Source organism: Rhamphochromis sp. 'chilingali' (assembly GCF_963969265.1).
Source record: "Rhamphochromis sp. 'chilingali' genome assembly, chromosome: 6".
NCBI classification, from domain to species: Eukaryota; Metazoa; Chordata; class Actinopteri; order Cichliformes; family Cichlidae; genus Rhamphochromis; species Rhamphochromis sp. 'chilingali'.
This window is the reverse complement of record NC_137933.1, coordinates 24536311-24559534: the sequence shown is the minus strand read 5'-3', so window position 1 is coordinate 24559534 and position 23224 is coordinate 24536311. Positions and strand designations below refer to the sequence as shown.

At 40.2% G+C, this 23224-nt stretch overlaps 2 protein-coding genes across 3 annotated transcripts; one reads left to right on the top strand and one right to left on the bottom strand.

The window, feature by feature from the left end:
* Positions 1-4126: 4126 nt before the first annotated feature.
* Positions 4127-8945, top strand: pigb (phosphatidylinositol glycan anchor biosynthesis, class B). Its single transcript, XM_080885320.1, has 12 exons — positions 4127-4524; positions 4612-4737; positions 5233-5354; positions 5456-5560; positions 5785-5915; positions 6439-6579; positions 6665-6716; positions 6859-7070; positions 7892-7956; positions 8042-8264; positions 8558-8735; positions 8808-8945. Exons 1-12 carry the CDS (start codon positions 4413-4415, stop codon positions 8919-8921), a joined length of 1581 nt encoding a protein of 526 aa, XP_080741446.1. The 5' UTR covers positions 4127-4412; the 3' UTR covers positions 8922-8945.
* Positions 8946-9574: 629 nt separating this feature from the next.
* Positions 9575-20212, bottom strand: ccpg1 (cell cycle progression 1). 2 transcript variants are annotated; one of them, XM_080885318.1, is made up of 10 exons: positions 20058-20212; positions 16798-16887; positions 16222-16339; positions 16045-16130; positions 15768-15951; positions 14067-14411; positions 13862-13923; positions 12939-13058; positions 11040-12331; positions 9575-9769 (listed from the first exon to the last, which is right to left on the bottom strand). In XM_080885318.1, exons 2-10 carry the CDS (start codon positions 16855-16857, stop codon positions 9577-9579), a joined length of 2460 nt encoding a protein of 819 aa, XP_080741444.1. In that variant the 5' UTR covers positions 16858-16887; positions 20058-20212; the 3' UTR covers positions 9575-9576. The 2 variants fall into 2 exon arrangements, with proteins under 2 accessions (XP_080741444.1, XP_080741445.1); XM_080885319.1 differs by lacking the exons at positions 15768-15951; positions 16045-16130; positions 16222-16339; positions 16798-16887; positions 20058-20212 and adding an exon at positions 15586-15691.
* Positions 20213-23224: the final 3012 nt, after the last annotated feature.

Below are 23224 nucleotides of genomic sequence, written 5' to 3'. Positions count from 1 at the left end.
TTAAAGTAGCGGGCACAAAGGGGTCCCACGAACAACAGGCAGGGGGGCATGGTACATAAGTATATGTAATGCAGGATATTAAAAAACCAACAGAAAATCAGACTTTTTACATGAGAATCCTGATCTTTTAAAATAATTTTTCTGACATTAATTACGAATTCTGACTTTTCTTTATTATAATTCTGACAATAATCTCAGGATTCTGAGATCTAAATTTTTAGTCAGAATTCTGGGATTAATGTCAGGATTCTGCCTTTTTTTAAAATTAAAATTCTGACATTCTGTAAAACAAAAGTAAGAATTCTGTGATTACTGTTAGATATAGATAGATAAATGTGTAGTTGAGCTAGGTATTTAAGTCATGGTTCTATCTTATGACTCAAAGTATACAGAAGAGAGCATGATGAGGACCCTACCCAGTCTTTGGATTGGAACAGTGTAGTGCTGTCAGTGACACTCTTGAGTTCAATCCCTGAAAGATGCAATTCTTAGGGGTGAATAGTTTTTATTTCTGTAAATGGTGAAAACATTGTAACCACTTCTATGTTGGCAATATGTATTCATAATGTAGCTGGTCCCCTGAAAATGATTGCTGAATGAGTAATTCTATACGAAATCACTTGTCTGAAGCTATGAAGCACATGTTAGTTGATAAAATGGTAAAACCTTTTTAAAACTCTGTGTAGGCTATATATTATTACATTTGGGGGAAGTAATTACATAGTTCTGATCACTTAATTGTTTAGATGTTTAAAAAAAACAGTCATATTTTTGTGTTTCTTTGTGGTTTTCTGTTAGAAGCACAGGAAATGGGAAAAGTCTAGAACTGCATCTTTGACAGACCTGGTGTAGTTCAAATAGGCACCTGTGTTGAGTTTTTTTTTTTTTTTTTTTACAAAAAAATTGATCTGGGCACACTGCACTGATATCACAACACAATTTTGTGAGGAACGCCATGGGGGCCTATCAGATATCAGAGGTTATTCCACTCGAGGTCTCCCTTCAACCATGGTTTTGTTTATATAGTGCAGGATTAATGATAATTGAATGAATTACAAATGTATATATATTTTTTATATAGTTGCATTGTTAGTTCATTTATTCCATGAAGAGACACAAATGTATTTCATGTGGCAGAACAAAATGTGACCTGTTTTCAGGCTTCTGAGAACCACAAACCTCATTTTCTCTTTGCAGATGTCTACACGTGAATGTGGCACTTTATAACACTCAGCAAGGGCAACTAAGGACAACTAGAGGGCTGTTACAGTGCTTTTAGTAATGTTTGATCAATTTAAGTTATGTCTAAGCTTTATGGGCTCACAGTCTCATGGGTAACAGCATTTACTCATATGAGAGATACCTCCTACAGACAACTGTTAGAGTGTAAGGAAAAGACTTTTCTTTTTAAGAAACTGATGAGTAACTAATTTTGTTAGAAGTCATTCTGAAACAGATATGAGAACATGAAATTATTAAATATTTATTCTGTAAATTTATAATCACAAACAGCAGGAATCAGTATGACTTAATCCATGGTGATCTTGTCTTTTTGTTTGGCCTCCAGTCCAGCAGCCTCCTGCCTTCTCGAACTCCTTCAGTCCAGTTCATTCTCTTTCTTTGGCTTGTCCTGGATCTGCTCTCCGGATGTCTTTGGCACAGTCTCGAAATAAGGTCTGTAGATGTAAATTCCACCGGCAACTCCAAGCATTGTGGCAAAGGCTAACTGTGTGAAAGGCAGTCTTCTTCGAAACATGATTTATTATTCTTTTAAAAAAAATTAGGATTTCCCAATAGTGAACCTAAAAGAACAACAAAAGAGTTATAAGACACTTTAAATGCTCAAGTCAGTCCAGCACACAGCTTTGAAACATGTGAAAACAGTAGTGAAATCACTCATCTCTTTACCACAAAGGCACAAAAATGTGAGGAAAGTGAAAAGTCTTTTTAGGTCTTAGCAAATTCGTTTGCACCACCGCTCAGTGCTTTTTTTTCCTCTGGAAAACTAACTATATGTATACTATTATTTTGAAAAATCCATATCGGATAATAGAAGAGGCCGATCGCTAGCTTCACAGTGTGTTCACCTTCTAGCTGGGAACATTTGAAATTCAAAAAAATTTTATTTAAAAATTATTTGTAACTTTCATAGCTCACCGAGGAAGCCTTTTGATCGATGTATTTGTAACTGCGGAGCAGACGCACAAAGATAAAAACCCGAGGAGATAAAAAACAGAAGAAAGAACAAGCAGGACAGTCAGTTACAGCAGGATGACATTCTTCTTCTACGCTGAGAAGAAAACTGCACTGCACCACCTACAGGAGCGTAGAGTTACTTGCTCACACACACACACACACACACAAAAAAACAAAAACAAAAACAAAAAAACCCACCGAAAAAGCAAACATATTTTGACATAATACCTAAGCTAATATTATGGGACACATGAGCAGGTGAAGTTGTTGTTTGTTTGTTTTTTACTTCCTGTCAGGGCTTGAGTTTCAAAGGAATATTTTTCTTAAAAATATGACACAATGTAAGATATGACATAATAATAATAATAATAATAATAATAATAATAATAATAATAATAACAACAACAATAACAATAATAATAATAATAGACCTTTAAGCCCAATTCTATTTTTTGGCATAATCCATCATATAATTTTGAATCAATTGAAAAATTCTCTTTTTCAATGTTGTTTGGTAAGTTTTAATATTTTAACTTTATAAATATTGATTCAAACAAAAATTTAATTATATGCATTGCTCTTCGACTTATATATGCCTGCATATTCTGGGGTCGAAGAGCAATGGTCGCGGGGGGCAGCCCCCGCGACCCGGCCCCGGACAAAGCGGATGAAGATGGATGGATGGATATTCTGGCATATAAAATAAAATTATTTTTTGTGGTTATACTCACTCTTTCAAATAGATGCAAGTAAAACACAGCAAAATAAATACAATCAAAGATTCTGCTGCATTAAGTCCTGTCGCTTTTAAATCTATTTTCATCTCTCTAGCAGGAGTGGAGCCGTCTGACCTTTGTCCGGTGCCACAGCAGTCATGTCAGCGGGGGGATCCGGGACCTTGTCTGTGAATTTCACATTGCCATGTCGGTTTGCTAGGTGCTTGCTCAAGTTTAATTTTTACACTGTAGAAACACATTTTCTTCCCACACAGAGTGTACAGTGGACGCTAATGTTTTTGTCACTTTTTACAGAATCAAACTCAAAGTAATGTTAGTACTTCCAAGCTTTAAATGCAGTATTGTCATACTGTCTCCCACACTCTATATTATTGACTGTTGATCTACACACTTCTGTTGTTACCATGGACGTCGCACATTCGTATGTCATTGTCACACTCACAAACAAAATGGTTTAGTAATGCAGTAACACAGCATGCTCATGGGAAGGTAAGAGTAATCTAATTAGTTTTTTGCAATAGTAATCCCTTACTTTACTCGTTACTTGAAAAAAATGTAATTGCATTAATTGTACTTGTAACACATTGCTGCACATCTCTGGTGGTCAGTATCTGAAAGTAGTCCAGGGAAGGAACAGTAGTGAACTAGTGACAGAGGCATGGGCAACCAAGGCTCTCTGACGAGCTACAGAGGTGTCAGAACACCCCTGTGCATTACAGATCAATCTGATTCCCCAGTCTGATTCCCGTCTACCACCAAAAGCACCAACAACAAACTGGACCATGGGGCAATCACCTGTTTAAATGAATCATGTTTTATTTTACATCACGTGGATGGGCAGGTGTGTCCATGTTTTATCTGGTGAAAACCAGGCATCAGGATGCACTATGGGGAGAAGGCAAGTTGGTGGTGGCAGCATGATGCTTTAGACAATGTTTTGCTGGAAAACCCACATGTACCACCTACATAAGTATTGTTGCAGACCATGTACACCCTTCCATGGAAACTGCATTCCCTAATGGCTGAAGTCTGCCACAAAGCAAAACAATGAGTGTGTGGTGTTGACTTCGCCTCCAAATTCTCCTAATCTAAATCCAGTTGAGCATCTGTGAATGGATAATATATGCAACCTTAAAACAACAGGATGACAAAATAAATAAAGGAGCTTTTATTTTGAAGGCGGGGGAGAACATTTCACCGGAAGTAGACATGATTGCGGAAGCGCTCCATAGTTCATTTAGCTAACTGAAGTTAACTCACATTTATGAAGACTTTTTGGAGATGTAACAGTCTAATATGCTTGTTAAATAAACCCGAAGCTCGCTCGTCCCTGTCGGCAGGCCTGGAGCTCAGTTTTTCTTCACTTTTAAAACTGATCGTATATGTTAACTTTTTGATTGTGTGAGGAGCGAACTTACCTGCTGCAACACATCCGGGGACAGGTGAGGGGAGCTATGCCCGCAAGAGGTTTATGTGAAGATGGAGAATCTGCGCTCACGTCTGAAGTTTGGGAGCAAAGTGGAGGACGTGAAGCTGAGGAGACGTAAATCCCAGCTGTACTCCAGGCAGGAGGAGAGTCCCCTGAACATCGGTGGGGCTCTGAGATTTATCACAAAGAGAAATAAAACAGATGTTCACCGCAGCTGCTCAAATGTGCTCATTTGTCTGACCTCCACAGGTGTGCTGAGCGTGACCGTGTTTTGTGTCGTGTTCAGACTGATTAACTGCCTCCTGGTTCAAACCAGCTTCGTCCCGGATGAGTACTGGCAGTCTCTGGAGGTCTCCCATAGGATGGTCTTCAAATATCCTTTTTGGGAGACACCCGTCACTGAGGGGACAGTGGATACGTGCACATTTATTCATTCATTTACTTTTATTTAATATTTTAAGCAACTTTGCTGTGTTCAAAGTCACTTAAATCACCTTCCTTCCCCAATGTGATGCTCAGATTCAGCAGGTGTCTTGATCATGTCACCATGTCTAATTGCAGTTGAGTTGCTGGCCTGTGATTTGCTGATTAAATATTTGCTTTAACAGTTGAAAAGTTGCCAGTGATTGCAAATTTGGTTAGACTGTTGAGCTCTACTTTTTTGTGCTTTTCTGAACTTCCTAATTGTTGCCCCTGATACAATTCCACCAGTTAAACATTAAGAAAATAAAAAACTAAACTGAAATCTGCAAACCCCCTGTTTATGTTTATGGTTCCCAGCAGAGATACATGAAGTGACTGTTTACTGTTTTAAATCGCAAAAGGAGCTTTATGCCATTGTTATTCTATCCTGTTATAACCTTAACACAGTAACTTATGGGTATCTGACCTGGGAATGGAAGGCGGGAATAAGAGGATTCTCATATCCACTTCTCTTTGCATTCTTATATAAGATCTTACAGTTCATCAGCTACGACTCGGTTCAGCTGCTGGCAAGTTTCTTTATTATTTTCTCTCAGTAATCTTTTTTTAATGAGCATTTGAACGATTTCCTGTAGTCACGAAGTTTCTATAAACTTGTCTGGCTCTTCAGATTTGGCTTCCGCGAATTCTTCAGTCGCTTCTGGCTTCGTTTGCTGACGTGAAATTCTTCTTCCTGCTTCAAACGCTGGAAAATCAGGATGTTGCAAGATGGACAGTAGGTGGATGTATGCAGATAATGAAAGATTTGAGTGAATATAAGCAGACTGTTTTGCATGGTGACTGTGCTTGGGATTATTTTAAAGATGGAAGATGGAAACCTGCATTTTGTTCATTTCACACTGCGGTTTAAGCATAATAATAATAATAATAATAATAGTAAAAACGGCTTCAGTGCTCTGCAGTTTTCATACCTAATCCTCACTTGTCTTTCACCTCCAGTTCTTCTGTCACATGTGCTCCTGGTTTACGTGGTTCTGCTGCACCAGGACTCTGACCAACAGCATGGAGGCCACCATCACCACTCTGGCTCTTTCTTACTTTCCTCTGCCCGGGTCCAAAACACACAGCAGGTCTTGATCTTAAATAGAATTTATTCTAAAATAGATTTAAGAAACATGAAATAAATAAAAAAGGGGGAAAAAAAATCAGAAAAAGTTAAAAGTAGAAAAAAAACTGAATTAAAAAGTCAATAAAAATACATTAAAAACAAGAGAAAAAAATCACACACAATAATACATATCAGAAAGTATCCTTGAAGTGAACTTACACTTTTCATTTCACAGTAGTGTAAACTGTAACCTCAGCTATGCTTTAAATAAACAATAAATTAAAACCAAAACAGGCCACACCCGACTCCCCATCAGTCTGAGCCCTCCCCATCACTCCACATAACCAGAGACCAAAATAAACATCTGAAATGTAGCTTGATCAGAGTTATAAATAATAACCTCCATCTAAACTGATTGCCGGCAGTTTTAAAGCAAAGCTGTGCACAAAAGTCTCTCCTGTTGAATTATATAGAAGCGAAATGTACTTTTTATTTACCCTGATGATCTCTGTGGGGTGTTTTATATACACACTGCTGTTTTCCAGTAAGAAGTACTTGGCCCTGGTGGCCTTGGCTGTGATTATTCGCCCGACAGCCGTGATCGTCTGGTTTCCTCTGCTGTTGTATCATTTCTGGCAGGAAGACAACAAACTGAGGCTCATCACTCATCACTACATTCCCACAGGGTTCGTACTTTCAGCCTCTTCTCCTCTATAACCGTTAGCTTTACAGTGTTTTGTCTCCGGTGTATGATTGTTCTGTCATCACTAGGACGTTGGCCGTTGTCACTTCAACAGCGATTGACTGTTTTTTCTATGAGAAGGTAAAATCTGTGTGTCTCACTCACTCACTCACACACACACACACACACACACACACACACACACACACACACACACACACACACACACACACACACCCAGCATGAAGTCGGTTGGCTGTAACGGCTCCTTTCTGTTTTCCAGTGGACACCAGTGCAGTTTAACTTCCTCAAGTTTAACATCTTGCACGGTGTGGCTGATTTCTACGGCTCTCACCCCTGGCACTGGTACCTCACTCAGGGCTTTGCCGTGGTGATCGGCCCTCATCTCCCGCTCTTTCTTCACGGTTGCATGCTCGCCTTCAAGAGATACAAAATCCTGCTGGCAGCTGTCGTCTGGACCATCGCAGTTTACAGGTGAAGCTGCAACACACACTGCTTACCTGTTCTTGTGATGCTGGCTTATGGTTATTAAACACAAATGCAGAGTTTCCTTTGCCCCTTATTTTTATTCTTTAAGAAAAAGATTAGTGTGAAATATTTGATGTCTGTTTGGACCCCGATTGGCTGCAGAGTGGAGCCTTCTATGGGTGGAGTTTCTTTCAACGCATGCATGTGTGGATTTTGGATCTGGGCGAATTGGAGGCTGTGTCTGTGGCTTTAGCTCTTTTCATGTTCTCTGGCATTTTTTTGGTGTTGCAGAGCGTGCATAGTGTGTTTGGCCCATTTAAAACATTTATGTTGGTGGTGCTCGTCAAAGAGACCTCTGCACAAATGTCACGAGCCAGATTTTTTCCAACAGAACATTGTAACTTAATTATTCACTTCACCATTCAGTTTGATTTAGAGTCTGACTCATTTATTATTTATGATACCAATTTTATTTTGGTGATTTAAAAAGTTGATAGATCAGCCAATATATATATATATATATTTTTTTGCTCACCTGTTTCTGTTCTAGACATCCAGGATGTCACATAGTCAAAGAAGAGGAGAAGGGACGGAGTTTAAATTGATGGTTTAAAGATCTCTGTGCAGATTTATTTATTTTTACGCTCAACAAAACCCTTTGTTCATTTTGAGTTCTCCTAAGACATTTGCAAACGTTTTTCTTTATTTTTTTTAACAGTGTGAAACCTGTTTAAATTCCAGCTACTTGTTATGTAACAGATTCCTATAAAGCTTCCTGTGGGTCCTGGTTGGTAGACAGTCTGACCTGTTTTATTTTTTCCTTCCAGTGTGCTTCCACACAAGGAGTTCAGATTCATTTATCCAGTGCTGCCTTTCTGTATGGTCTTCTGTGGTAAGTCACGTATTCACATCAGAACTGCAGTATGTGGTCATTTCCATCCAGATGTGTTTATATAATAAACGTTTTCTTTCCACAGGGATTTCTTTGGCTCATCTGAAATCGTGGCGTCGACCTGCAGCAGCCGTCTTGTTATCGGCCAATCTTATTCCTGCTCTGTACACTGGTCTGATTCACCAGCGAGGCACTCTGGACGTCATGAACCACCTACAGCCACTTTGTGACGTAGGCAATGTCTCCACCACCCGTCCACAGCCGGATGTATTCTTTCTCATGCCTTGCCACTCAACACCCTTCTACAGGTATTTGATGTGTTTCAATAGATTTCCAAACCACTGCATTCAGTTGTTTTCATTTCACACAGCATCCCACGTTTTCAAGATTTGGGATTGTCTCAACCTGATATTTAAGATTTATTCACTTAAAATCAGAGTTTTCAAAATAAAACACTGGAAACATGTTTTAATAATGTATCTGCTGTGGTACGAAAGATTGATTCATATAAACGTGCTTAGCTGTCCTCTGTCAGTCTTCAGAGCTCATTTCCTCGATCACATTATGATGCTATGCAGCTGATGGTCCTGTCTCCTCACAGCCACATCCACTGCCCGATTAAGATGAGATTTCTCGAGTGTCCTCCAGATCTGGGAGAGGAAGCTTACGTGGATGAAGCTGAGAGATTTTACGAGGAGCCTCTTCTCTGGTTCAGGACCTCATTCCCATACAAGTCCTCTCTGCCCACCCATCTGATCATGTTTGATGTTTTGGAAAAGGTAAGACACAAATTACATTTCTAATTTTTGCTTGCAGTGTTTTTAAGCACATTTTGTGTGTTTTCTTCACAGGAAATCTCTGTATTTTTGGAAGGGAATAACTTTGTGAGGGCAGCAAAGATATTTCACACTCATTTTCCTGAAGGAAGAGTCGGAGGAAGCATCTTTATTTATGAAAGGCACTGACAAACACTGGAGCAATGGGAACTTTCTGTCCTTATGGCAAAACATGTGGGGGGGTTTTCTTTTTCAAATGGAAATAAATATTTTACACTTAAATCTTGTCATTCATTTTCATCAATTTAAATTTTCATCAATTTAAAAAAAACATTTTATATACAGTTATATTTCCTCAAATGTTATTTTTTCCAGTTTTTTCCTTTTCCATCACAAGTGAAACTGTCCAGTTAAATTAAGTTAAAGGTGGAATGATAGGAAACAGCATGTGAGCTCTCACATCACACAAAGCTGTTAGTGTAGCAGCAAATTAAAACCATCAAACTGAACACAGAAACATCCAGAAGTGCCCCCCCCCCCCCTTTTTTTTTTTTAGTCTCTGCTGTTTTTAAATGAAGGTGTTGGGGCTGAAGAGGGAGGTGCTCATCAGTCTAAAATTTACCAGCCAAAATTTAAAGAATGACTCAGTTTAACATCTTAGATAAACTCAAGCTACATGTAGTTAGGCCGCGTCTTCCACTCCAACCTAATGATTTCTTCACCAAACACCAAAGAGCTGAAGGCCGTTCAGTAGCATTCAAAAGTTGTGCAAACTTACAAAAACAAAAAAGATGACTTTGCAACTAAAGTTTGTAGCCATTGTAATAAACTAGCTGAAATCGCTTCAGTATTTGGGGTCAAAGGGCATCGGGCCCAGCTCTATCTTCACGTCAGCCATGTGTCTGTCTGCGTTTCTTCCTGATCGGCTCCACTTGCGTTCGCTGTGGGGTCGAGACCGGGCTCGCTGCTGCTTACGCTGCTCCTGCTTTGTCCTCGATTCCTCCTTTGAGTCTGCCTCGGGTCCTTCAAACGGCCCACTGGATGATTCAAACACAACACAGACGAATGACATCACTGTGAGCGTGATGATATAAAGAAATTAATATGAACCGGCTGCAGCGCTGAAGAAAACAGGTTCAGTCCTCACTCAACTAACCTAACCCCAACCTTTGTGGGGGACAAAAGGTGTATTTTTTTGTTTGTTTTCAGGTGCAAACCTGTTACCATGGCAATAGTAATTAGTGGTGACGGCACTTGGTGTGCCTCTAATAATGACCTTCACTCCCTGGCTTAAATGGACCCTGTGTAAATGCTAAAATGTAAGCAGACATCAGAATAATAGAACTGGTAGAAGATGCCACGTACTTATTCCACTATTTAAGCTTAAAGTCAGCCAGAAAAGTCAGAGGTGGACTCCAAGTACACATTTTATTGTAAAGATTCAATCAGCTTATCTAAACACCCGATGAAGGCTTGTACAACCCAATAAATCATTCATAAAACTGTTTATACACTTATCCCTGTGTTTGAATTGTATGCAGGACTAAAGGAGAAAAACCATTTATGATTTGTATGTTACACCAGTTATTTCCAGTAGATAATCAAACTACAGACATATGAATTTTGATTAAATTACTTCAGTTATTAATTTTTAGAACTACAAACAACATTCAACCAAAAAGAGGAACGATTGAAAACAGTGAAATTACATTATTTACAAGTAATTTGAGTTACAGCAATTGATTGCAATTCTTCACCAACCAGTCAGTCTCTGATGGACTGCGGTTGTTTGGAGTCTTGAGTTCCACCCACCAGGTGACCTGTGCAATCGCCTTGTGCTCAAAAAGTTGCACAAGTAACAATTTGCAGTCAGTTGCAAGAAAAGAAAAGAAAAAAGTAATGAAAAAAATGAGCTGACCTTCATAGTTTTACTCTAGTGTGACTATTGAGCCATTATTTTGCTTCCTTACAGTTATCGAGCCACCTTTGATGAGCTCCGCCCCATTTTCCTGTCAGCGTGAGGCTGTAAAAGTGTCTGAGCGCTCTAGTTTGATTATTACTGTTTATTGAACATTTAGAGGAGCTGGCTTTATTTTTAAAGGTCTGTTTTTATTTTAGTTATTTTTCACACATTTTTAGTTTAGATCACTATAACAGCTTCACTTGGACTGTTTCCGAGAAATTTGGTGGATTTTTTTTTGTAAATTTATGACTTTAATCTAGAATTTATTTTCACCCATCCAGAACTTTTATAAATTATTCAGACGCAACCTAACAATAAATTAAAGGATCTTTCTGGACGCTCACCTCGGGCTGTAACTCTTTGTGTTTGTTTCTCCAAAGAAGTGCCTGTAGATGTAGTCATCAACATCCCCGAAAGCGTCATCATCGAGGCCGTGGTACTTGCGCATGTCTGCGAGAAAGTTTTCAACCCCGCTCACAAAGTCTGTGAACAGCATCTGGTCGTGAATGAACACTCCGTTGCAGAAGAAGTTGTTGATGAACGTCTCCAGCTCCTTCCAATGGTGGAAGTGGTCGACCTCCTGCTGCAGGTAGCTCTGCAGCAGCTTGTGAAACTCGTCAGCTCTGATTGGCTCTGTGGCTTTGTTGAAGAGCCTGGTGGATTCCTGGTAGGCACAGTCGAAAACCCCGGAGCATCCCTTCATGTGGGCTTTGTGAGCGTTTTGTTCCCAGTCCTGGTGAACTTTGTCTCCTGACTTCCGGGTGTTGTGGCCAGAGTCGTGTTTGTGTCGTTGATGAGGCTTGTGGGATCTGTGCTGCCACGACTCCCTTGTATTCTTCTCATTGCTTCTCTGTTTATAAAGCCCTCGGGCTTTATTGATGAAGGTTGAGGCAGAATCCTTGAAATGTCTGAAAGTGGATTTGACAGAGTCAGAGAACTTCCTCAGGTTCTCCTTCACGGCCTCTTTGGCTTTTTTAATCTGCTCCTTGTGGTGGTGTACGAACTCCTTGGTGGAGTTCTTCACAGCATCAAACGTCTCCTTCACTTTTCCCGCCATGCCATGCTTTGGTTTTTTCACTTTGGGCTCTGTGTCTCCTTTGGCTCTTTCCTCTTTGGTCTCCACATACAGCCGCTCCCACAGGTCAGAGCGCTGCTGCTCAAAGCTCAGCCTCTTCTCCAGCTCCATCAGGCGGGACTGCAGCTCCTCCGCCTCTGAACCCAATTCCTTTCCGGCTCCTGGGAATCGACTTCTCAGTTGACTTAGCTCTCTCCTCAGCTCATCTGTGACCTTCCTCTCTTTGTCAAATTTCTTTCTCAGCGTCTGTGTTTCGACCATCATGTTAGTCAGCTGGCCGTGGAAGCTTCTGGTCACCTGCTTCTCTTCCTCCAGCTGCTCTTTCAGGTTCTGGTTTTCTGACAGCAGCAAGTCGGCTCCTTCTTCCATCGACTCCAGATCTCTGATCTTAGAGTGCAGACTCTTCAGCTCCTCCTGTAAGGCTGACAACGACATCTCTTCTCGCTGCAGAGAGCTTTTCAGCAGCTGGTTCTCAGCTGCTAACTTCTGCTGCTGAGACACCATGTTAGTGTTCTCCTCCTCCTTCTCTTTCAGCAACATTTCCAACTTATCTCTCTGGGTCTTGATGGGAAAAAGAGGAACAGACATAAGATTGCATATGCTGTGATTACCTGAAGCAGTGCATTCACTAAAATCATTCAATATTTCAACAATAAAACGAAATATTTAGTATTTCTATTTTTAAATACCAGAAAAACGCAACCAAGTGTGGTGGAGGAATAATTCTTCTTGCATAGAAACACCCTGTTCTTCTACTGGGTTTGCAGAAATCAAGTGAAAAGTGTACGCAGCAACAAAAACATTATGATCCAGATTTGGGGGGGGTTATAGAGCTGATCAGCACGTCCTATGTTTGAATATATGCTGTCACGTTGTCAGAAAGAATTATCACATGTTTTCATGTGCACCATCACAAGAGTAAGTGATGTCATTTTCCTGGGTTTTTTTTTTAAATTTTTTAAAAATTTTAAGAGATACAGATTTGGCATTTGTGTATCTGGAAAAATGTGTACATTTTTTTATTTATTTATGTAGGTATTATTACATACATATACATAACCCCGGGATATAAAGTTTGTATTGATGTATATTAAGTTAAAATGCTCAAAATAAAATGCGAAGTGGCTCTGACAGAATATTATAAACTTGGAGTGTCACCATCAGTTACCTGAACATGAGCCTGTTTCAGAATGAGCTCCTGGTTCTCGTTCCTAATACTCTCAAGCTCCATGAGCAATGGAATTTGGTCGTCATGCATTTCTTCCATGCCATACTCGAACAACTCTTCCTAAGTGAGAAAAAGAAGTAAAACAAGCCCATCAAAGTCCTGCTTATGGCTCCTCCATCTTTTAATTTTTTTTATCTATCTAAGATGAATATGGTTCATGGGAGCTGAAGCTCAATACCCAGATGGTTGTTGGTTCTATATTTTTTTCACATCTTATAAGAGCAGAGGTGTCCAACATGAGGCCTGAGGCCAGATTTATAAAGTGGGAAACAGCAGTGAAATCATTAAGTACTATTAAATGTCTTTCACATTTGACTTCTGGTTCCAGATTTATTAAAATCTCAGCTCTGGTTGAAGTGAACTTTTTCACAGTGTATAAAGTTATAAGTTAAGAAATATGCAGCAGTGTTTTGTTTTAATGCCCCACTTCAGATTAAATTTGGACTGAACTAAAAAGAGTTTGACACCCCTGTATAAGAGGAAGGTAAATATCCACATTTAGTCTTTACGACTGTGAGTTTCTGTTACACTAGTACCAACTCAGCTCGACTAGGTTTTTAGCATTTTCCATTAGGTGGTAGTACCTGATATCAGATACTCTTTTAGTACCTACTCAGCCAGGGATCCAAGCAATCTGAGTCTGACTTTTGGTAAATTCTAATGCTTTTTTTACTGCACAATTGTAGATCAAATTCATACACACAACAGCATTATGAAGGATTTAAGAATAAAAGCAAATAAAGTGATAAATGATCCATGTAAGAAGTTACAAAAATCAAAAGCACGGCACAGAAATTCATGATTACTGTTCTACCAAAAATAATAAAATTACTCCTCGAGTCGGGACCTGTGTAGTCACTGACCTGGGATGTAAGGTCCATCACATAGTCATCATCAAAGAGCTTCTTTTTCATCTCGTATTTCTCTGCAAGTGAAAGTTTTTACACGTTAGTTCCACAGCCTACAGTAGACAGGAAACAGGTGGAACCACATGAGCTACAGTACATCCCTAAAGTTGAGGTCCAAGAAAACTTTCTGCATTTATCCCAGTAAAGCTGGACTACTCACCATAGAAGTGACCCAAACACAGGAAGGCAGCTATTACGACAGTGATGAGGATCGACGTTTTGAAGATGCTGCTGTTTTGGACTCTCTCTTCAACATCCCGAGCAGCTCTTCTCACTTCAGTCTCCTCCTCCTCTTGCTGCTGCTTCTGTTCTTTAACCTCCTGCTCCCCTTTATCATCATCATCACTTGGGCGAGATTCCAACACAGCCTCGTCCTCTGGGTCAGTCACGGTGTTTGTGGTACTCCTCCTCAACCTTCGTCTTCGTACAACAGTGCTGGCGCTGCGTCCAGCCTCGTCCTCGCTGCTGCTCGAGTTTGTCACCGCTGGCGGCTGCACTGGGAAAACTACGGTTAAAAAAATGAGAAGTTTTACATGAAGAGAGGAAAAAAAGCACAAAACAAGAAACAGCACACATGCAAACGGTTTCAAAAAGCAGGCATTGGTGCAGTTAATCATGCAGGCAACAAGCCTCTGTCAGTGCGCCCCAGGGTGGCTGTGGCTACAATGTAGCTTGCCATCACCAGTGTGTGAATGGGTGGATGACTGAAAGTGTAAAGTGCTTTGGGGTCCTCAGGGACTAGTAAAGCGCTATATAAATACCATTTACTGGCAGTGAGACCCCTGATCCATTTGTACACTGTGGGCCACATATAGCTCATTTGAATCTTACATGGGCTGAACCAGTGACACTGCCCTGAAGTCTAACTACACCTTTAATGGACAGTTGCACCTGAGTACTACTTGTTGGCCCCTGTCATATTACCTTAAAGCCACAGTGGATGCTCTAGCTCACTGGTTTAGCTTGCTTGAGAACCGGTATATAAGCCAGCACTAACAAAAACAAAGCTTAGAACTCTTTGTTTAATCAGAGATTTGCTTTCCTCGGTTGCTGTGTTTGAAAAACACAAGCATACACACTTATCTACCAATTCCTAAAAAGAAAGAACTAATTTAAAGGACACTACTTCTCTGGTGCTACTCCAGAGACTGTTCCTGCATTCACATTCAGAAAACTACAGAGTTGAGTCTACAGTACCACTGATTACAGACAGTTTGGCAGCCTGGACCTGGCTATCCCGATCTCACGGTTTTGTAACCAAATGGGAGGAACGAGGCAGATCTGACTAAGAAACTAAGGAATACTGCAGTCATTTAAAGGCAGCCATACCGCAAGACATTTTAACTGTTCTGGTACCATAATTCACAAGATAAACACCCCTGTGTGTTAAAAATGTATACCACACAAACCAGATGAGACTTTAAATGTAGTTTGAAACCCTCTCCACTGTCTATGCTTTACATACAGGCTATTGTTATTATCTCACTTCTCCACACAGAAAAATTAAATAAATAAATCAAAGTATTTGACTCCTCATATTTGCTCAGGCACACAGGCTTTAAACTGTCTGACAGCATCTCATCACCTCACAGTGATTCAGCTGCATCAGGATTAGTTTCGAGCGCTGCTCACCAAGCTAAGCATCAAATCAGAGTCACTGCATTTTCAAATCAGGCCACCTGGAAAAGAGCGGCCACCGGTCAGCTGACTTCTCAGACGGCTGCTTAAGTTCATCAGAGTCTGTGGAAGTTTCCAGTGACTCAACAACAAACCTGCTTTGGCAAACAGGAGAAATGTTTGTGTTGTTGTTTTAATGTTGGTAATAAAATCAGCTGTCTTTAGTGTGTGCGCGCCGTCCTACCGGTCTCTGCAGCACTGAAGGCGTACTGGCTGCTGCAGGAGGTGCCGAGGTAAAGATCTTCATGGACGGCTGCCTCTTCTTCCACTTCGGCATGCTCCCCCTCCTTCAAGTCTGGCAGAGTCACGATGTCGGAGAGGTCGCTGGAGGACAGCACGGGCTCTTTCCCTGCAGCTTCGTCTCCGACCTGCAGACGATACAATGAAGACAAGTTATACAGCGAGAAGAAGGGACGAGGCTCTGGATTAATTATTCCGGGGACATTTTCATGTCCTCTCACCTCTGAGGCGTTCAGTGTCTCATCTAAAGTTTGTTCTCCCAGAGTGTTGTCCAGTGAATCAGCAGTCCTTTCTTCTGCACACACAGCTGTCAATGTGAACATAAATGTGTGTTGTGTCAAACAAACTCCAATCAAAGTCACATCTGGATAAAAAAAAAGAAGAAGAAGGAGCTTTACCAGCTGATACTGATGTCTGAACATCCTGCGCCTCTGGTTCTTGCACCAGAGGGCGCTCTAACAGCTCAGCTCCGTACTCCACTGCTGTCTCGGATCCCAAAGTCTCAATATCTGAACCCTGCAAACACAAACGTTCAAAAACCAAACACACAGGATGAACTTCATTGAACTTTCTTTATAAATACCTGACCGTAATTAACTATTCAGAAAAGGACAATTTAATGATGAATTATAGCTGTAACTGACCAGCTATAGCAAAAAGTTGAAGGTTTTATCAATGAAGAAAAATATTTTAAATTTTTCTTGTTAATGAGGAAAAAAAACTAAGCATAAACAGGCTAGTGCTGTCAGTGTCAGCAAACTCTGGTTTACAGTTAAAGTTGTTTATCTTGTAAAACTCTAAAATAAACTTGAAGAAAGAACACAGGAAACTGTAATGTAGCATATCTCTTCAACATGTTCAACAATTCATTGACATTTTATACTTAATGACCCATGCAGACCTGATTAAAATGATAAAAACCATAAGACAACAAGTGGTAAGGATAAAGGATAAACAGAGGAAAGGATTTATACCTCATTACTAATAATAGTCCAGCCACAGGAGGACTCTGCATCGCTGGAGGTCTCTGACATTTCTGTCAGCTGTCAGCAGCACACAGACGTCTGGAGGAGAGAAGAAGAACACCTGAACTTGACTGAGCATCATTTTCAAATTTACAATAAAATTGTTTTCAGAAGCTTTACACAAGTAAAAGTAGAAAACCAGCACTGGAAAAATATTACGTTCAAAGTAAGTCTAGTAATAAAAGTAAACAAATAAAATATGTATGTAAATTCAGAAAATTTAGATAAAGTAAAGGCACTCACTGGAGAAAAATAGCTCCTGAGTTTCTTATATCGTTATGCTTTTATCAGACATACAGAAATATAAAAGCAGAGTTTGGTTTTTGTAGATGATGAAAGTCGAGTCCATTTTCTAATATATCAACCTGCAACTAACTATAATGATCTGCTGATTATGTTTCCAATAAATTAATTACTTAGTTCCTAAAACTTCAGAAAATACTTTATATTTCTGTATTAAATCGACACTGTAAGTTAATGTGATCACAGCAACTGTGACTGACTGCTGCCATTTCTGATATCAACTTGAAGAGAGAAACACTGCCGCCAGCTGCAGAGCGACGCAGGTACACCAGACAGATAAGTGCAAATGCTGCCAACGGCATCAGCCTCTTGACTGGGCTATGTTGTAGGCTGAATTTCACATTGATATGTTGTCCAAATAACACCTTAAATCTCCCTTAATTTTCAAAATTACTGAAGGTTAAAATGAGCAAAAGTAGCGAATTTTAAAAGCTGGAAGGAAGAAATGTACAAATATTAACCAAGCAACCAAAAAACAATTATACAACCAATACCACAATATTGTCCTCTGAAATAACGTGTAGGTCTGAAATAAAGTAAATAAATCCTCCAGTTTTTCCACTTCGATGCAGCACTCAAGTTCTTTTTTTATGTTGCACCGTCTTTCCCATCCCACCCATAAACAGAAACCTAAGCTGCTGAGAAAAACACTTTAAGCTTGTTCAGAAGTCACGCAGGGATCAATTAAACGCTTCAGCACCACCACCCACACCCAGCTACAGGCATGAGTACGGTGTGGGTTTTCACAGGGATAGCAAAATAAATACACATAACAGTCTAACAGTGCAGGCAGTGACACCAACAGCTGCACAAATCACTGAGTTATTATTTCTATCTGACTTAGACTATGCCTGCTGTTCAGCCTCTTGTAGTGAAAGGCAAAGTGAGATGTGCAGGTGAGAGTGGCACAGCATGCAATTAAACTTCTATCAATCACTGCACATCCTGTTTATACAGCAGGGACTACTTTCACTCCATTTTATCACCAAGCTACATATAAAGAAAAAAACCAAACCCCCACACATCAGTTAAATAAATTCATCCACCCATCACGCGGCACTCGGCTGACCGGTGGTGTCACTTTACATTCGACTGCCAGACTGCTGCAGCAGTGGAGCTCCCGCTGAGCTCCACCTACACCTGAGACAATATGTTGTAGTGAAAAGATGAGCAAGACCTGTATGCCACAAAAAATTCACAGCAGGCCTGTCCAACTCATTTTCGTTTGTAGATCTGACTGTAACACGCGAAAGAGCTTTCTGCTCGTCTCCTCCTGCACCATTAGGAGCTTTGCACACAGATACATCTTAGGCTCCAGAAGGTTCTTATCTAGATGTTAACATGTTGCCTAGAAACCATGTAGCAACAGCTTAAAATGATCTGTTTTTAGTATTTAAGCACTTATCAACACCTTATAAAAGAACTGTACATTCTTTTTATTTATCAACAAAAATATCTTATTCATATCCACAAAAGTTGAATTATGCACAATATAGTATGTTGTCCTAAAGTTGCCTGGCAACCACCCTGCATTGGGTTAAGTGGCCTGTTTATAGTCTTTAGATCTGGGGTGACCAACTCCAGTCCTCGAGGGCTACCATCCTGCAGCTTTTAGATGCATCCCAACACAGCCGAATTACCTCTTCAGCATGCCATGACGTTTGGCAAAGGTCTGTTATGAAGCCATTCATTTGGTTCAGGTGTGTCAAAACAAGGATGCAACTAAAAGCTGCATGAAGGTAGCCCTCGAGGACTGGAGTTGGTGACCCCTGCTTTAGATACAGGGTTTTTAAGACTGATACCAGTTCTCAGTGATTTAAAAATCCAATATTTACTCATATCAGCCTAATTATTACTGAACATTGTTCTGCGTAGATCAGCTGTTTTTCGTCAGGACACGGAAGGCAAGCAGTGGTTGACTTGTCAAATCTAGAAAAACCAGACAAACTAACATGAATCAGTCATAAGTCACAAAACTCATTTGTTATTTACCGACCATTTACCGGTCTGCAACGTGCCCTCTGATGGGCACACTATTAAACATCAACATCACAATATAGTTGCGAGCAAGGTTATAATAACTAAAACTAAATATGCATAATGGCAAAGAGGCCAGCAGAAAGTACAACAAAAGTTAGTTAATAGTTTTATAAAGTTTTAAAAGTGGTCAAATAGGACTGGGTTGATTATAATGCAGAACACTGACCTGATACAATAAGACAGAGTCATAAAGATACTTGGATAACAGCTAATTTCTTTATTGTATATACATAAATCCTGTAAACTACAGCCTGTATATAAACACAGATATTAGTCATAAAAAAAAATCAGACAGAAACATGAGTAATCACTTTTTGGCACGAAACCTCATTGGAGTCTTGTTGTGGCATCCCTAGATCTACGCGGTACTGTGATAATACCGTTATAACCCCTAACTTTGGCAGTCTCAAACTCCTCTCCCCGAATCCAGTTACATGCCCCCCCTGTCGATGTGTTGTAACCGCAGCTAATGCCTTTTTTTACAGCTGGTCACGAGCTGATACCTGGCAGTGTAAACAAACAGAGGAACCAGCGCCCTCTGGCGGTGAAGGCTAGAAGACGATGCCAACCAGCGCGCGGCCTCACGCTGAAAAAAAGCCGCTGTTTACGTCTCTAACGGACAAATTTGCGGTTAAACCTGCAGCAGCTACGGGCAGCGAACACCAGCTTCGTCCGCTGACATCAAATAACCGCATTTGGCGTCAGTTTCGCTGTTACTGAACTAACTTCAGAGGCTTGTTATTACCGTCACCTCTATAAACGTCGTCGGAACGTATAATTGAAACCGTCTCGAGACTATCCGTTATTTTTAACAGTCGTTTAACATCACTGCAACCTAGAGTATGACGATAAGTGCCTAAACTCACCAGTGTTTTGTTCCTGGCGGCGAGACAGCTGTTTGCAAGAAGCTCCACAGTTATTGCAGTATATGCCCGAGCCAGTTTATCCGTTGACGCTGCGTAACCGACCAGTGGGAGGGAAGTGTAGTTTTAAAGGGTTTAGCTGGACACGCGGCGCAATGTCTTCTGCGACACCCGAAACTACATATCCCATGGGTCAGCTCGGCGGCCAAACAAACTCGGCGAGGGTGGAGCGAAAATCCCCGTGCGGCTGCAAAAAAGAAAAAAACATAAACAAGGAAGCGTGACGAAGCACCGACACAGTAACAGCAACGAGGGCGGAGACACGTCGATGAAGAGCTTTTCAAATGAGTGTTTTATATGTTTAGATGTGCAGCCTAAGCAGAACATTAAATAAGCAAAACGCCATACCTGAAAACTTTAACTGAACACACGTGGTCGTTGTTGTTGTGAGCTCAAATTCCCTGTCTCTTGCAAAAGACTTAATGAATACATAATATGTTGCTCGACTGGTTTGGGAAAACATGGTGTTGCAATCTAACAAATACTAAACAGCTGCAACTGTACTCGAAGAAGAAGAAGATAATAGTTTGTAAGAGGGGAAGAAAAGGTAAAGAAAGAGAATGCTTGAACATTTGTTCATGTTCCTGTAAAGCTTAACAGGTCTGTCAGTAACTACCGACACGTGTATGTGTGTGTTATTGTGTTATACATATATATTATGAGCAGGGCAAATAGGCTTACAACACACTATTAAGAACAATAACAACAACAACAACAACAGCAATACAAATAAAAACCAGAGCTAGAATAGCAATATGAAACTAGACAATGTCGTTTCTGGAGAAATTGCAGTGACATTTTTGCTACTTGGTCTGTGGCTTGTTACTCAAACCTCTAAGGTAAATAAGTTGTTAACAGCAGCTGCTAGTTGCATCATAAGAAGCTCAATAAGTAAGTAGGTGGCTATATATATATATATTTATATATATATATATATATATATATATATATATATATATATATATATATATATATATATATATATATATATATATATATATATATATATATATATATATAATTATCACGTTCGTACAATATAATATTTATATTGTACGAACGTGATAATATGTATCTTGTAATAACGTGATATTATGTTGTTCAAACGTGAATAGTATATTGTACAAACAGGAAAAGTATCTTGTTAGAACAATAAACCTTTCACGTTATAACGTGATACACTTTTTCTTTTGCCTGGGTGGCAGCTCTACGCTTCCGTAGTACTCTGAGCCACAAACCACACAAATTAAAATGAATCAGTTGTGAAGAATCGTTTCTGTTTGCTTTCATGTTAAAGTCACAACACTTACTTGTTATTTACAGACTATTTACCGGGTTGTAGTTTTAAGTAAGACTGTATGTTTGAGATTTTAGTGATATTGTGCAAATGCAAGAAAAAGAAGTCCAACATTGAAGGACATATTCTGGTCAAAAATAACTCCAAGACTCCACACTGTTCCTGGAGCCCAGCATCTGGTTAAACACCATGTTTGTAAGATGTTTAGGGCCAAGTGTAACCTAAAGTTTTATCAGAATTTACAAGCAGAAAATTGGCTAGGGATGGGTATCGTTTAGGTTTTATCCGATACCGGTGCCAAATCGGTACTTTTGAAACGGTGCCGGTGCTCAAACGGTGCTCAAACCGGTGCTTAAAGAATGGAGAACACAAAATTGGTCCAAAAACCTCTCATGTTCAGCTGTTTTTTGTAAAAAGATAACAATGTTAGCCTTTTCTGCAGCTATGGGGCATATATGGTATCACTCTTGGCTGGAAGCAGTGCTTAAAAACTTTATCCAAAAACCTCTCATGTTTAGCCGTTTCCCTCTTTTTCTTTGGTCATTTTAGCCTTTTTGGCCAGGGTGAAGGGAGTATCTGCCATCAAACAAGAAGACAGACGCATGTAGCTATGATGATGTTTGCTAGTTCACCTTACATGCATTAATGTAATAACTGGTTAGCCTACTCAATGTAAATCACACACGAACAACATTAAGCTACTCACGCAGAGAAGAACGGCTGCTGCCATCATCATCCGTCATCATTTCTGCTACACTGGCAGGGCTAGGGGCCAGGACTCTACTCTTCGTGTTTTTGGGGATGTTGGTAACTCTGGGTCTGATAACAGGCAACCCACGCGCAGTAGATGCGCTTGGTGTGAGGTCTCGCAGCAAGCTATCAAATACAGCGCATTTCTTGGCTTTTAAAAAAACCCGCTATGCGTCGCCAGGTGTTTCATCGGATTTGAGGTGTTACCTCCTTTGACAGTATCACAGTATCAGCTTAAAGCACTTGTTGCTGCTGAGTTTGCATATTTTGCTGTGAAGTACAGCCAGACTTTTGACCGCTTCGCCTTGGACATTTTTAATCTGTAGCTCTGCTCTAAAAGAACGTACGTACCTGGCCCCGCCTACTATCCTCGGAAACGTAAAATGATTGGCTAGAATCTAAAGTGTATCACAGCTCAGGAAAAACAAGCACCGAAATAAAGCACCTAAATGTGCGCTGCTTTTCGGTCTGGTTACTACAGTTTATGTCAGAACCGGTACCCATCCCTAAAATTGGCAGTCATTCAGGTCTTTGTATCTTTAAGACATTGCTGCAGTTTAACTAATTGGTGTGTGTTATCTAGCTAATTGGTGTGTGTTATCTAGCTAATTGGTGTGTGTTATCTAGCTTCACGGACAGATAAAGTTGGGTATCATCTGCATAGCAGGGAAAATTTATGCCATACCTTCTAATGATACTGTCTAAGGCAGCCTTCCCCAACCCCCGGGCCGCGGACTGGTACCGGGCCGCGAGAGTTGAAGCTCGGGTGTGAAATTTATGGTTTTCAGGGGTTTTATCGTTAACTCGGTTTCCCTGGGTCTTTCCCGTGTTGTAGTTGTGTGTCTTATTTTGAAAGAAATATTTTACGCGTTATCATAGCAACCAGAGAGCATTAAGGGGCAGAGAGGAGGATGTTACTCTCAATGTTGTTGGCACATTTCAGGAGGACGCTGCTAATAAAGTTACACAGTGAATTCACATTTACTATTATATTTACAAAATACCACCGTTGTTCTCTTGGTCATATCATTTTATTTTGTTGTATTTATCTGCCACACTTTAA